General features: G+C 42.2%; 1 protein-coding gene and 1 long non-coding RNA gene across 4 annotated transcripts; one reads left to right on the forward strand and one right to left on the reverse strand.

The window, feature by feature from the left end:
• Nucleotides 1-373: 373 nt before the first annotated feature.
• On the reverse strand, nucleotides 374-10,020 carry LOC307037015 (glycine N-acyltransferase-like). Of its 3 annotated transcripts, none has more exons than XR_013807557.1 (3): nucleotides 9,904-10,020; nucleotides 2,275-2,382; nucleotides 374-951 (listed from the first exon to the last, which is right to left on the reverse strand). XR_013807557.1 is itself a non-coding variant. In XM_079677729.1 (3 exons), the coding sequence occupies exons 1-3, from the start codon at nucleotides 9,541-9,543 to the stop codon at nucleotides 627-629; spliced, it is 573 nt and encodes a 190-aa protein (XP_079533855.1). In that variant the 5' UTR covers nucleotides 9,544-9,996; the 3' UTR covers nucleotides 374-626. The 3 variants fall into 3 exon arrangements, 2 of the variants coding, with proteins under 2 accessions (XP_079533855.1, XP_079533856.1); XM_079677729.1 differs by having other exon boundaries at nucleotides 9,404-9,996; XM_079677730.1 differs by lacking the exons at nucleotides 2,275-2,382; nucleotides 9,904-10,020 and adding an exon at nucleotides 2,066-2,163.
• Nucleotides 6,001-15,742, forward strand: LOC307037016. Its single transcript, XR_013807558.1, has 2 exons — nucleotides 6,001-6,395; nucleotides 9,982-15,742. It is a non-coding gene; the product is annotated as an uncharacterized lncRNA (long non-coding RNA).
• The last annotated feature ends 788 nt before the right edge of the window (nucleotides 15,743-16,530 follow it).

Here is a 16,530-nt window from a genome sequence, read left to right on the forward strand (position 1 = left end):
TGGATGGGACAGGATGTGTGGTGCAGTATGAGCATCCCCTCTGCTCAGATCGCTGCTCATTTGTCAAGTTGCCTGCAGACTTGAATGGTGCATTGCTGCTAAAACACAGAGAGGCAATCAGCAGTGGAACAGCAGCACACCTCCAGGGAGGGGTCCCAGGTGGACCACAGCCTCTGTGGGGGATCTGCAGAGGGGTCTGAAGGGGTCTTTTTCTACAGCATGCGCCACAAACTGAAGATTTCTACTGGCCATAAAGAATTATGCTGTATTACAGGCATTTTATAATGAATACAAATAAGCAGCAGGACTCGCATATTCATACAATTACGTCACAGAACATTTTATTTTTTTGTTTGCACTTTGCAGTCAGAAATAGACTAATTTAAAAGGACTTAACGTCATCCCTGCATCCCCTTGATACTGCAGGGAAACAGAAATCCCAGAGTAAAGGAGAGCAGTTGTTTTCCACTTACACAATAAAACATTACTTTTCCAGTGTGGTTTCAATCATCCAACAGACTTTATTGTCATCAGTTTGGCTCTCCCAGACTCTGTCCTTGCACATTAGCAGCACTGAGAGGGTCTCCATACTGGAACAAGCAGAGAAGCCGAGTGAGGTCACAGCGTTAATGGTGGCCTGGTTCTGCCGGTTGACCCGGTAGTAGACAGGCAGAGCTCATCCTGCGCATCAGAGCCCGAGACAGAGCCAGGAGGTGCCCGGCCCGTCGGTGCTGAGGGAGGGTGTAGGCCATCCTCAGCTCACACAGCTCGTCAGACAGCATCCAGGACACGGGTCGGCCCTCCTCATCCGACACACAGAGGTTGGGCAGATGGCGGATACAGGCTCTCACATGGTCCAGGCTCTCCTGGCTGCCTCCGTAAGGCAAGTGTGTGTCGACGAGCTCTGCGTGGGATTTTTCCAGGATGGAAATTGGCAGCGGCAATAAGTTCCTGCCAGACAGAGAAAGCGTTAACAGAAGCTAAGAACACAAGGAAATGCATATCATATTTTCTGATCTCACTTTTGCAGAAAATGATGGAGCTACGAATGTGAATACTCTTGCAGATCCACATCCTCCGGGCTGTGGTGGATAAAGGAGTTATAACCTCCATGTTCTGTGATATCGAGCCCACTGAGAGAGGCCAGTTCTTTGATGAGGGGACAATGTGAGCTTGGGATACCTTTTAGAGATGCATGAGCAGAAGTGATGATTTATTTTAATTTACCTGCATCGTCATGACTGCTGAGGCCACAATTAATTTTTTTCTCCAAAACACTTATCTGTTACTAGAGCTACCTTTCCCCACACTTAAAGCTGTACACTACCCTATACCATGGAGCTCACTGGAATATATTGTATGTAAAAAGAAAGTCAGTGGTCTGCCGTAACTAAAAGAATGTAACTCATAGCAAAGACGCAAAACTGTTACAAGGACAATGACAGAGACAGTGTATACAGTGTGAATCAATTGTAAAATCTGCTTAGTAAGGTCTGTTTTGGTGCCAATATTATTTCATACTATTATATTTCACTATTTAATACTACATTTGCACCCAAATGACATTCATACTCTAGCATTACTCAGGGATGCAACTATGTAAAGGCAGGTGTGTTGCTCGGGACCGAAAGGGAGCGTCAAATCAAATGTTTTTATGAGCTGTTTTTGAGAAAGCTGTAAGCAGAAACATCCGAGGCAAAGCATTTTTTCATTCAAATTAAAAACCTAAACCAACAATGAATTGGCTAAAAATATTTGTTAAGTATCTACAGCTTGAGTTTAGAACACAAACCGCCCTGCAGCCAGAAATGCTCAATGGCAAAAGGATGTGTATTTACCTATTGGGGAAAATTGTTATAAAAAAACCCCAGTTTTAACTAGTTTGAATGCATTTTTCTAATGTTTTTAAATAAAGTATATACTGTGGATTTTCTATAAAGATGTATTTATTTGCAGCAAACTAATGTGGTTGGGGCTGCTCCAGATAAAGCACAGAGAAACAGACTCACAACAATTGCATTGTTGGAAATGGTTAAAATGGTATGCCTTCATTATGCACACTAACTCTGAATATGAGCCCGTTCCTCCAGTTGACGACTCTCTCATTAAGCAGCAGACTTCTCAGAGTGTCTGGGTTTTTAGTGTAGATGGTGCAGATGTCAGGAATCATCCCGGAGCTGCTGCTGCTGAAACGCTTCATGTAAAGACATACATATACATGAAGAGGCCACTCTGGAGGAGCCCGTAGGTTTTCTTTGTCCCTATAAGCCATACCTGTTTTTGGTAGTAACAAATGGCAGTAGTGAATGTAGGCCAGGAGTCAACACACATCTCCAGATGACACGGGTTGTTGTGGAGAATGTGCAGCACTCCACCCAGAACCTGAAATGCAGAACACAATGCAGCAGGGAAAAGACCAACATAACAAGCTGCTAGCTCTATGCCAAAGAAAATGGCACAAATAATACTGGATACTATATATTCAGCATAGTCATTCATTTTCTATCAAATACAAAGCTGTTCTCTGCGTTAAAATGACAAAATATACATTTTTCATTGAAAAAAATATAGCAGAATTACAGTAATGGACTGTGGAAGTTCCCTGTAGAGGATATTTGTTATCAAAGTCAGGTCCTTGAAAGCTTTCAAGATGATCATTTTGGTTCAGTGTAAACTGCCTTGAAGTTGTTCAGCGTAAAGAATTGCAACTCAGCAGTAATATTTACACGTGTAATTTACATGTAGCTGGTTAACAGCTTATCCACATATACATACTACTGCAACAGATAAGATGAACACAAAGTCCAGAGTCTTTAATCTCTATTTAGGGAAATATTTACTTAACCTTTATAGGTTTTTTAGCTGGTTAAATAAAGGATATATACATAACCTGCGATACAATGTGCACATTTAGGTGAAATCCAGACAAAAACCAACATAACTATTATTGGTTTATCTTTTTAATATTACATAGGGACTCCTTGGACTGGAATGATATGACTCTGGACACCTACTACTTACTACCTAGCCACTCCAGTCTCCCTGAGTTAAATCTGATCTGAGCGTAATGCTTGGCACCTCAGTAGAGAGCCGACTGGCTGCTGCTGACACCCACAGCTGACGGAGCCGCTGCTCACTCACCATAACAGAGCAGCCAGCTGTCACAAGTTCAGCAACTCAACATAATGTCAATCCATCATAGACCTTTTACTACTATATCTCTCATACTGAGGGAGAACCCGATGACTCCTCCAACTTCATACGATTCACTAACGAGTCCTACCTTTCAAAACTGGACCTCTAATATCAGGGTGAGTAATGTCCTCAGTCATTCTTTGATAAAATGGGATACAATATGGTTTCCATGTCAGTGAATAAAGGGATATTTGACATAATTCATCTGTTGTGAATCCACACTACAGTTTGTGAGCTTACAGTCATTTGTGTAAAACCACGTTGACCTCTACTGATGTCTACAGAATGCCTTTTTTACTCCACTTGGCCTTGGGAGGAATCTGCTCGGCTTTATAAAATGAGGTCACCAAAGAAGCATTGGTGCAGTGAAACACACCATGCAGCTTTTATACAGAATCCTTCAGTCTATCTCTACACCAGACTGGCTGAAGATGCAGAGAGAGAGAGAAAGATTGTTTTGTGTGAAGTTAATTCAGTGCTAGCCACAATTACCTCCTCTGACTCTTCCATTGGCAAAGTCAGCTATCCCCTTGAGAATATGCTTTATAATATAACTCATGCACACTGGAGTTTTATTTTATTTCAACTCTCGTCAGACTTTCAGAAATAAATCTTGCTGTGCTGTACACCCACAGCTTTTAAATCTACAGCTTCAAAGACCCAGGAGTCAGTCAAAGCAATTCTCCTCCTTGACTGAGGGCTATTGAGAATTAGTCTGAATTGATGTGTAAACCAAGCAAGCTGCTGAGCTTGTGAATCAATGTGTCTATTATCTTTTCCCGGCAGATCAATGAAGCAAAGGAACTGGCTGTGAATGGCAAAAAAAAAAGAAGCAAACTCACCAGCCGATGGTTAGGCTCTACTCCATTATTTGCACGCGTCAAGACTGTCCATGCTTGATAGATAACCCTTTTTCTTGCAATATCATATCGGCTTTGTTACAGCCCATGTCTGATGATGACAGCCTGCTGTGATACCACGCACAAAGAAAAACAATCACTTACTAAGTCAAACATGTTCTATCAACCGCAGAAATGCTAATTGTCAGTCCTTTTCCCAAGACCGTAATGCAAAACATAAACACTAGTGAGAGCCATACACATTCAATGAAGTGCATCGATGACTCAAATCCAAATCTCTACGTTTATATGATCTATTAGCCTTAACACACATTTACACATTGTGCCCTTGGCTGGGCTAACCAGAGAGAATATTAAGAAGAGTGCGGAGCCAGAGGCGATGAGGTGACGGTGGCCAGGTAAAGCATAGGGAAGTAATCTAATAGGACATGTAAAAGGGCCCTCCTCATGGCTTATTCATCACAGGGGATGCCATTACTGAGGAAAAGCGTTGGCTATGTGAAAGATATGCTGGCGGGAGCATTTTCCCCGGTGTCACTGAGCACAGAGGAGAGGACAGATGCTGCGACGCTCGGCAGACTGATGCAGCACTGCATGCAGATCCCACATGCAGGGAACGGTGCTTTGCTCTCAGCTGATGGTTCATTTGCCGGATGCATTCCTATGATTCATTCTGTCACTGACTGATATAGACAGCCTCTTGCAGCTGATCCCAGTGGTCAGAGATGTTCCATTATATGATTTTAGCTGATTCAGCAGCAGTGGCATATCTTGATAGGGCCGCAATACGAGCTATTGCATGTGCAAAGCCTTCGTATAACACACACACTTTAATGTGCTTTAAAACAGAAACCTTGATTTGATGGCTTTAGGGTTTATATGATGTGCATGCAGCTTATTTTGCACCAGAGGACAAAAGATCACAGTTCAACTGGGGACCCAGCCAGAACAAAGTCATGGGAAAAAAAGCCTGGCTCCTGCAGTGAGAAGCAGAATACGCTGCACTGCTGCAGAGAACAGCCAAGTTGCTGATGCCTCAAACGCACAGAATTCATAATGGAGTCGCCATTATCTATACAAAGCCCATGCAGCACAGCGCAAACGTCACCCCTAAACCAGCAAAAGTGTACCACAAAGTGCGTTCTTTGTGTAAAGACATTGCACAAAGAGAAGTTCAACCCTATTGGCTGACTAAATGATGGATGATCTCACTCTCACAGAGTTGTGCAACGCGCAAAAGACAAATTTTGTTGGCCAAGATATTTCTATATTTTAGCGCACTGCAGAATAGCACCAGTAGAGCAGTGCACCTTGAGTAATGAAAGGCAGGTAATAGGGACTGCAGATTAAGGACATTTTCTCTTTTCTGAAGGGGATTTTGTACATTTTGCAATTGTGAAACTTTGGGTGTTGAGATAGCAGTCTTAAGATAGTAACACTCACTCACTGATTGCGTGATTATTGCTAATTTCTCAAAATGTGTTGCGATCTGTGCAATAATCATGTTTGTCCGGTTTATGCTTTGGTGACATAATTGGTCGAAAATTGATTTTTATAAATTACCAAGGGTCAAATAAATTGGGCGTATTTGAGTTGCTTTAATGTTTTAAAAACTGTGTGTTTTTTGTATAAAGCGTGAAGCAGTTCACAATTGCTTATCTTACGTGTTGTTAAATTACATACATCCGCAACTCATACCTCAAGATATTCCTTCTAGACATTTTCAGAGGTAGATTGAAGAGATATTGTGACAGGTTTCACAGCACATCAGAAGAGGCCTCTGAGGAAAAAAACTGTTCCTCATTGAGGTTTGAGCACACTCATACCTCAAAGCAGCTTTTGCTGAAAATGAATAAAAGGGGGTGGGAGAGTAATGTGTGCTAGGATGGGGGCTCACTTGTGAGGAGTCCTTTACACTGATGATTCTCGGGGGGTGATGCAGAGGAGAACAGAGAGGAGAGGAGGGCAGACCTGGGATGTGCACGCACACTGACCCTGGAGGTTGCTTTCCCCTTTAAAAGTCCCATCCCACTCAGATACGCAGAGCTCATGCAGGATCTGCTGCGGCAGTGGGGGAACACTGCTGAGCTGTGCAGTTTGTGCTGCCAGCAAGCGTGCATAGAAGAGGAGGGGGGAGCGAGAGCGTATAGGAGGAGGAGTGAGGCAGATAGAGGGAGAGAGAGAGTGCAAACAATGTCATTCTGTTCAGGAGGCAATGCTGCAGTCAACTTTGCAGCGCCATGAAGGCACATCACCAGCAACCAAGAGGCTCCGAGAGAGTGCAGAGAAGTTTCCCTCCTCTACACCCCGGCTGCCATGCCGTCCGAGACTCATCTGCAGGTAGATATTTACCTCTTCTTTATTTTCATTTACCTCTTATGTCTAATGAGTCTTTGCATAGGACGGTGTACTTCTTACTTGGTATATACGTATGTCGGTGTGCCTGCAGTGGGGAAGCTGCCGGCTGCTTCAGTCTGATCAGTGTCAGCCTCCTCTGCACCAGTAATAACCAGCCAGACAGTTAACAGTCAGGCTCCACTGCTCCCTCATCCATGTTTAACTCATGGTACAGGCTGGAAATAGCAGCCGGCGTGTCAGATATCGGCTGGTTGTAAGACACAAGGACAAAAAGACTAACCATGATGCAAACTCCACTAGCGGGGACCTTTATCTTTGCTGACTTCGCTTTTAGGAGAGTAAAGACAGTCCCAGCTCTCTACTTTTTTCTCTGGTTGTTGTAGCATGTGTTAGTTGTAAATATGATGCTAGACTAAGGTAAGAAGGATTTATTGCATGAGTAATGCTGTGCTGTTCATGCTGAAAATGGGGGGATGAGAATGAGGCTACAGTGGCCTGCATGGGACAGGGGAGCTGTGGTGCAGTCTTGAAGTTGTGCTCTAGCTGCGAGGAATTCTCAGCCGTCCTAAAGGAGGATACAGGGCAGAATGCAGCACTTTAAGGTTGTTTTTGCCGAGTTCACCACAAAACGACAAAAGAGAAGGTTTCTTAGTGCGTTTTTCTATGATTTTATTTGTCGCCTGGATAAAAGCAAATAAGAACCGTCTCTTAGAGGTTACACTTGTTAATATCTCAGGAGCATCAGTATCTCAGCGACTCTTTTAGTCTGAAAGTCCATATTGCATCTTTTGTCTTAATACCATATGGCATATTGTCTACTGCCCTCAACAACGAGCCCTTTCAAAAGGCAATGTTAAAATAGTTTGAGGGTGAAAAAACTTAATATAAAAGTGAGTCAGTGTTAAAAATGTGCTCTGAAACCCATCTGCGAGGTCTGGATGATGGATCCAGCCAGGCTCGGTCAGCCTTGAGTTCACCTCAGGTAACTGTGCTAAGACCTTGACAAAGAAGCCTGAGTCGTCAGCTTTGCGAGTCCAAAGCGTCTCTCTGGCCTTTGGATTTCACACACTGCAGGATAGCAAACTGCACATTGAGTCCTCGCCACATCCGGAGCCTGACATCATCTTGGAACATCTGCAGTTCTCCTGCTGCACCGGCAGCAGAGGAAATTGCCGCACTCACCTGATGTTCCTTGCACCTCTCTTCTGCCCTCCCCCCTCCCCCCACCCACTCTCCTCTCCCTTCCTCGTCTCCAGTTTCTCTACTGTAGTCCCTCTCAGAGGTACAGTTGCCCAGCGCAGCGCCTCACCGGCATGCTCTGCACCCCCCCATCCTCCTCCTCCCCTCCTCTCCTCCTGCTGAAAGAGTATGCAGCACATGCTCTCACCATCCTCCTTGAGCAATTTGCCTGAGTGAATAGAGAGAGGAGAGAGAAGAGAAAAAAAGAAGCCAGTGAGCCAGCAGCAGAGCAGCAATCCTGCAGTGTCCTGCAGCAGCTGAGTTCCTGCAGTGCTGGCCACTAATAGCACGCACACACACACACACACACACACACACACACACACACACACACACACACACACACACACACACACACACACACACACACACACACACACACACACACACACACACACACACACACACACACACACACACACACACACACACACACACATTATTCTCTCTCAGACAGTCCTTCAGTCATGTGACACAGTGGTGGTGAATGTAAGGGAAGGAGGGCCATCGTAAACTGGACCGGACTGAGCTTAGTTCAGAGACAGAGGAGAATGGGAAAGACACACACACACACACACACACACACACACACACACACACACACACACACACACACACACACACACACACACACACACACACACACACACACTGCTCATGAAGCTCCACAGGGAGGCAATGGTGAGATTAGCCGGTTTCCCCCCCTCCCCCCTCCACGATGGTGCATTGTCCCGTTCCAGCACTCCAGTTCCGATGATGTAATCAATGCAGCAAGCTTTGAACTTGCTGGGCCGGGGGGCTCTTTCTTCCCCCCCTTACTAACACCAATCCAAGTGCGAGGCCTAGGTTGCCGTCCTATCCCAGGTAGGAAGATTAATATATGTAACTTTATGTTAGGATTTGTCAATTAAAGTGCAGAAAATAATTTCCTGTGATTGGGCTAGCTCAATGATCGTCCATGTGTCTGATAGCTCATGCTTTAGTTAATCAAGAACAAACTCAGTTGTTGAAACTACTGCTGGCACTTTGTCAAAACGCTACCGTGCTGTGCCGCATCACCACTCGCAATAAATTAAAGCAAGTGTCTGCAGGCAAATACGCCTCTTCTGCTCTTTTACAAAGTTGATCGGCTTTTCAAGTTGCTGTCCGCGGGGAAAAGACAAACCTCCGAGCAGCAGCAAAGTGCTTTGAGTTTTTGTCTTGGCGAAACATCATAGTGACTTTGCTGTTTCATTGATAAGGTCATCAGTCTGTTGATGGGCTGCAGTACGGTGCTTTAGAGATGCCTGGGCAGCCAGATTGAAACCATATTGTAGCAGGTGAGTTTTGCTGAGTTGGTTCCTGCCACTGCACCCAGAATCTGCCTAGTGATCAACTTCCATTACAGCAGCACTGAACTGGCATCACCCCTCCTCTAGTGAACCCCCCCAGCTTGCATCAGAGCAGCTCTGCATAATTAGCACTCATGGATGGTGATGATTCTGCATACTTGATATGGTTTAATGTGTCAGTAGCTTAATAGAATGAATGTACTTATATATATTTAGCTCATTCTGACGGATCAGCACAAAGATTATTCCACCACTGCATTACTCATTTGCTTTTAAATTCCTAATTGACAAAAAAACATACAGATCTAGGAGGAATTCATATTTCACAGGTTTCACATATCTTCGCTAATTAATTCCCTAAGATGTTCACAGTCATGTTATTCATACTGAGGGGCTTCATGTGTAATTGATGTGACCTACTGTGTAAGACGATTTGATAAATCAGCAGCTTTCATTTGTATGCTGTGCTGGTGCCTGCTTTCAGCTTGTTTAATTCTGCTGTGGTAGAGAAAAAGCAGGACTCTGAATGAAAAGCTGATAGCTGATTTAAAGATATTCATTTACATGCATCCATTTTTTCTTCTACAAGTAAAGACTGAGGTTTTCATATCAGCTAGGAAAGCCAGACCGCATTGTGAAGGGTAAAAAGGGCGAAAAGAGAAATAATTCGTAGCCTGCAGGAAAACTGTAGTACTTCTTTATGATTTATGACACAGCAAAGATGATCTGACAACTAAGTCCAAATCAGAAATGCTCTTCTCTTTAAGACTTTTTTCAGTCAGTTGCCCTCATCTCACTACCTCTGCTTTGGTTTGAAATGTACTTAACCAAGTCACACAGAGAATCAATCCTAATGTACCTTATAAGCAATAACTTCATCATGTGTTAAAGTGCTCAAAGTAGAAACTGTGTGTGCTAACCAGATGAAGCAGGCTGAGTCACGGTGTTTTTTTTTCCCGGGTTTCCCCCCTCTCTGATCCTCTGCTCCTCCCCCTCAGCTCCTACACCCGGCTGGCTGCTGGTGGCGTGTTGGAACATGCCTTGACTTGTTGTGCTGCCTGAGTGGAGCAGAGACAGAGACAGAGAGGTAGAAGTGGTCAACAGTGTGCCAGGGAGAGGTGACCCAGACCAGGAGAGAGCACCCGTGGACAGACCCTTACCCAAGAGGTCCCTCTCTGGACACAAGCGTGGATAGAAGAGCTCTACTGCTGCTGGTGAGTGTATAAACTGTGTGAATAAAAGTCTCTGACATGTTATATTAGCACTTCTGTGAGCGTTCAGGTTAATTGTCATTAGGAGAAAAAGCAACAACAGCACTTTTTAGTAAAACTTCAGAAACACTAATTAGGGAGGGGGGAATTGAATGTGTAAAAATGAGGCATTTAGATTCACTTTTAAAAGGCCTGTACGTTGATTCAAGTATGAGAAAGTGTTACATTTGATGTGTGCAGATCTAAGCGTGGTGCAAGCGTCCAAGCCGAGTCTTGATGCTAACATGATGCCAGGGTTAATATAAAAAGGGTTACTGAATGCAGAGTAGTGTGATAAAAACGATTAACAAAATGTTACCAATCACACAGTGACCTCTGCACAGACAGAGCACCAACAGTAAAGAGCTGGGACAATAATATGAATAGCTCTACTGTTTCTTTCCTATATAATAAAAAGGTTAACCAATAGAACAATTATTATTGTTTTAAGTCTCCTCACCCCCTTCCACTACCCATTGCACCATTTTAATTATAAATTAATGTGAATATCTTTTGATTTTAGACTGAAAAATAAGATATCACCTTGGGCTTTGAGAAACTGCAATGGACAAATGTACAGACCAAACCAATAATCAAGATTTATTTTTCAAAATTATAATTAAAAAAAGAAATCTTAAGTATCAGACTTAAACTATAAGGGACTTTAAGCTCATTTTCCGACCGCAGTTGGATCCTCACAGAGAAATGAGGCAGCTGTTTCTGCTTTTTTTTCTTTTTTCTGTTCAGAGTGAAAGCCGGGGTCCATCAGGGGACCCGGCCTCCTCTTCCTTAAAGCAGAGACCAAAGAGATAAAGAGTACCGTGTTCCTCATTTCACTCACAACTGATTTGTATCTGGTAAAAACAAGACGGGCTGATTTGAGTCTCAGCTAACTACATGATAATGAAATGTTTTAGCCAGATGATTACACACACTCTACATAGAAAAGAAGATAAAGGCCTACACCTTTGATGTGTCGGACAGTCCACGTCGTCACACTGATATCTCTACAGTACAAACTCATGTACCTGACAAAACTCAAACACATTAATCACACAGATGACAATCATTCAGTGTCCTGCGTACTAGTATGATCTGTGTGTTTTACTTGTGTTGTCAAGCCTGCAGAAAGTTACTGGGGCGACTGTTTTCTGGTAACCAGGGGTAATGCACACAGACACAAAACCATTGAAGGATTAACACACAGCACAATACCGATAAGTAAATATGTCATAAGTGAAAAAAGTCCATAAACGTTACCCTTAAAGATACAAAATTAACAACTAGGTTTTTATTACATCTAACTATTTTCTTCTTCTTCTTTTTAAAATGACTTCAGTTTTGGTTATGAATTGTTCATTTTAAATCAAAATACATCTAAAAAATCAATATCAATATATCCAGCGATCAATGTTCTTGTGCTGCATGAACCTCAGGAGAGGCTAAGCTGCAGCACCAGGCATGCCATCAGTGTGCTTTGTTTAGAAACATGGCTCTACAGTAAATACTGGTGTCATTGTTAGCCATAAGATGATTAGGGTGGAGGAATGGGACTGGAGCAGGGAAGCATGACTGAGTGAGCGTTGTTAGCCGACACAGCAACAACCGAGAAATGCACAGCGACAGGAGCGAGGAAGTGAAGGGTGGGTGATGCTGGTTAGCTGGGTGAGTATGTTTTTCAGTATATGAGCCCTGACAGCAGAGGGACTCGACATGTTCAGGAAGTGTAGGTGGATCTGTTTTATGTTTCCGTCAATTCTGGGGATGAGATGAGAGAACTGCCGTGTTACTGAGGGGAAGTGTTGCCTGTAGGTGGAACATGTCACAAACTATGGACTCGGTAAGGAGTGTCCCATGTAGCAATAGTAAGATATTTTCACAATACAGCTCAGAGAAAATCTTGTTTTCATTGCATACGGTATTACATTGGGCTGCACAATTAATCCCAATTGATTCGATATCACAATATGAACTGGTGCAATATCAAAATTATCAATATCAAAAAGGGAGCGCAATATTTGTTAAAGGGAAAACAATTCTCAAAAGCAATTCTGAATTAAGTATTGTGTTTCTACAAACCTATTATTCACTAAGTCTCATTTTATTCTGCAATCTTAAGTAAAACTCCTTTACTTGGTATACACCCCTTCAAATACCAAAGCATTATTATTTTAATTTATTTTTCAAGGAAAATGCCACTGTTATTATTTCCTCCATAACGTGAATAATATCACAATATCAGTCACAATAATCAAAATTACATATTTTTCACAAATTACTGCTAGTATTAAAATAAAACTATCAGCTAAAATGGCCTTTACAATGAACAACACAGCAATTTTCATAATAACAGAATTATAAAACTGTAAAAATGTAGCAGGTATCTATAATATGTTATATAAATTAAGCCTGTAGGTGTGTGTGACAGAGCAGCCAGACTGCGCCTTTCTGTACATTTGGCTCACATACATACACACTAAATGATATCAGTTTATTTTAATACCATAGATAAGCAGATGTACATGGTACGATAACCGTACATTTTCCTACCATGGTAAAGCGTGAAACCCTAGTCCCATGTGAGAGTTCATGGTTACTTAAACAGATGCCAGCCTAAAATAAACACTGCATGTTGTGTACTGTTACACTTGACAGTAAATGTTATACCTCTAACACTAAAATCCACTCTGAATATGTATGTAAGCCCACTTAGGATTTAAAATTCTAAGCAAATCTAGATATTATTGAGTCACTTGGTATTTATCAAAGATCAAGAAATCAAACAAACACTTCCTCTATTGAATTTATTGGTTTTAAGGGGTTTCATTCATCGTGTGACTGAAGACAACTCCATGGATTTAGGGAAAGGTGATTGTCCTTGATCAATAATTTAAATGACAAAATAATTGGAAAATTGATTGCATATAAAAATGTATCATGATGTTTCATCTGGATATTTATAGCTCTTAATAATATTCATCCTAGTATCCTCCTCCAGCAGCAGCTTTAACTTGATGATGGGTTTTCCCTATTTTAGGTCTTATAGTTTATTCAATGCAAGCAACTCATATCTCTAATTTAAGCCGATACCCAAGTCATATCAGTATAACAAGAACATGTAGGTGAATTGAATATGACTTATAACATTGAAAATCTGAAGATCATTCTTTACATTGTCACCCACGCTCATATTTGTAAACACATTCCCCACAGCCGTCTTTTGTTAGGCGAATAGTGCAGAAATAGGAAGACAAAATGATGTCAGTGAAGCATAACTCAGCCTGAGGCCTGAACATTTTTTATGGCCAAGATTTGTGATTCGAGGCTCGTTGCTGCTCCTGCTGCCGTTGCTGTGTGATGCAGAGAGACAGCCAGTCATTCATTTAGCAGGCAGGGTGTTGTTTTCTTGGCTTTCCTCAATCCTGTATTAGGGATTACATCAAGCCCTGAGCAGGAAGGAATTCCTCTCATCATGTGTTCAGTGAAGGCAGCGCCTGGCTCGCTACAAAGAAACACAGATGCAGCCGTTTGGCAAACTGAAAGCAGGTCAAGAGGTGTTTCTGTGCTTGACAGTGGGCATCACTTGTGTCTGTGTGTTGAGAGACAAACACATTTTGAGCATAAGTATCAGCATCACTAAGTATTTTACTTAGAAGAACCTAAATTGTTTCTTCAGATAAGGTCAAGACGTTCCAACCACAAAAACACATGAATATCCAGTTATACAACCAGAAGTGCGTCATAAAATGCAGACATGGAGAGCTACAAATAGCCTTGCTGCGGATTTCAGCTGCAAAGATACTCCGGATAGAGGACGCTCATGCATCTGCATGTCATCCCAACATCCCTCCCGACACCTATCCCCTTTATAATTCCCTCTGTTCCTTCATTAGTCAGTGACCTCTGATCGCTCTCTAGTATCCATGTTGTCCCGTCAGCAAAGCAGAGTCCACAGGGAGAGAGGACAGTATGGAGTGGTCAGCCGGCCCAAAAATAGCACTGCAGCAAGCAAATGCAAACGATAGCAAGGGGATTTTAGTCTCTTAGGTCCATAAACGTACAGGAACTAGCATAAAATAGTACTCATGTGAACAGACAGCCGTTAACACTCACATAGACAACAGCTCAAATCACAGACAAAGCTTTTTGTTGCAAAATCATGAGTCATGGCAAGTTTATTCTTAGTTCGGGGGTGTTTGTCCAAGTTATGTGCACTTAAATTGATGCTGCAAAAAAGGCCAGAGGAGTATGAAGAATCTGTTTAGGAACAAGCTCTTGGTCACTTGTCTTAGAGCAGCAGAGTGTAGGCTCTTCTATGCAATGCAGTTATATAAAACTAGGGCTGCCAAGATTAGTTGAACGACAGAAAGATTATCTTCAACTATATTGATAATTGCTAAATCGTTAAAGTGATATTTCATGCAAATATGTGGATTACAGCCTCTCAGATGTGGCAATTTCTTGCTTTTTCTTTGCGTTTTATCAGATTAAACTAAATTACTTTGGGTTCTGGACTGAGAGAACAAGACATCACTAACATTGAGAAACTTGGAAGAACATTTTTGACTTATGATATTATTTAAACCAAATGATGGAGAGAAAAATCTGTTCATTAACAAAAAATGAGTTTGTTGCAGTGTTCCTTTAGGGCTTAATTAAAGTTTCCGAAAAAATTGACAATAAAATGTCTTCCATGACTTGAATTAATTATTTCCTACTTCTCTTGTAGAGCTACCGGCTGTTGGCTTAGGCACCACGCCGCCCCGGAGGCTTTTAGTGCGAGGCCAACAACCACAGGAAGCTGGACATGAAAGGTGAGAGCATCCCCAGTGCCAGACTCTCAGGGGGAAGAGTACGGCAGAGCAGTCAGGATCCTGCTGGGGCAGGCGGAGGGACACTCTGCTGGACGCGGCTGCTGTGGGTGTTTCTCTGGCAGTGTCTTAGCTGGTTGTTGTGAGGAGTGAAAACTAAGCAATCAGCAAGTATACTGCCGCAGAAACTCTTTGCAATAACAGGCCTTGGGATCACAACAATCTCGAAAAACCATTCATCAGCGTTGTAGCAATCATGGATCCTGCTGCTATGCTGAAAGTTTTAAGATGAGAGCTGACTCTGTAGAAATGTAATAGAGAATGTATTGAAGATAGATCAGCTTCTAGAGTTGGATCAAACGTCTGCAATGTGTTATGGTCCTCTGCTGCCATCTTGTGACTGAGAGCAACCTCCCAGCATGCTTTTGTTCATTGATTACTGCAGCAATGTAAACCTACATTGTTTTTTTTGTTGAGTCAATCTGAAATCCCTTTCATTCATAAATGATGGCTCTGCTAGCATGGCTTCAGATGTATTACTTTTCAGTTGTTATTTATCAGCTAATCTAAAAATGCCTCACAAGTTATAAGAACTTCTTCTATGATTGATCAGTTGCAGGCTAATGATTTATTTATTGTATATTGTAAATGTGATTGTTGTTTTAAACAAATGTAAATAAAAGTTACATTAACACTGATTGATTCCTTTGTCTTGTTTGTTTTCACAGTGCACATACATTTCGTAATTATGGGGAAATGGTGTTGTATAAACCACTTTGCGCTGTGCAAAAGCAGCACTTTGATCCCTTGAAAAATGATGTTGCCATGCGAACACATCAGACCTAATGAGTGCAGATGAGGCAGAATTTGTCTGGATGCCAGGTGTTCACTAATTTAGGTTTTCACAGACGCAGCATGTATAGGTGCTCCTGGTTTTAAGATCCAAAACGTTACTTATTTTTCACAGAATGTTTAGTCAATTTATTAACTCTGTAAAACGGATCGTTGGTCACTGCAGGAAAGAGACAATGTGCCACTGCATTGCTGCAAACAGGATAAAGGGTTGGGGTTTTTCGGCGCTGCAGCAATGCAGATGCAGTAAAGTCCTGCTGTCACACAAGGTTGCTGCTTTATGGCTTAAAATATCTTTACACTTAAGTCTTTGGTACAGCAATTACAATAAAAGGCCACTGAAATATTAACAGTTGTTGGACACAAAGCGCACAGACATTACTCATTACTCACAAATGTCTGGAATGTGTACTTTGTTATAGGAGGCCTGTGATCCCAATGAACTGCTACAGTACTAGGAAAAATAACATTGAAGTTAAAGGTGACCACCAACCGCACATTTTAATTAAACTACTTTCAGTGGCCAGAGTGCTGAGAAAGTCTTTGTTCACTGAAGGTAGCAGTCTCAGGTTTGATACAACGGAAAGCTTACATGTTGGATGGGTGTTACTGTAGACTGCCTTTCAAAACGTCT

This window comes from Notothenia rossii (genome assembly GCF_949606895.1).
Source record: "Notothenia rossii genome assembly, chromosome: 4".
Classification (NCBI taxonomy): Eukaryota; Metazoa; Chordata; class Actinopteri; order Perciformes; family Nototheniidae; genus Notothenia; species Notothenia rossii.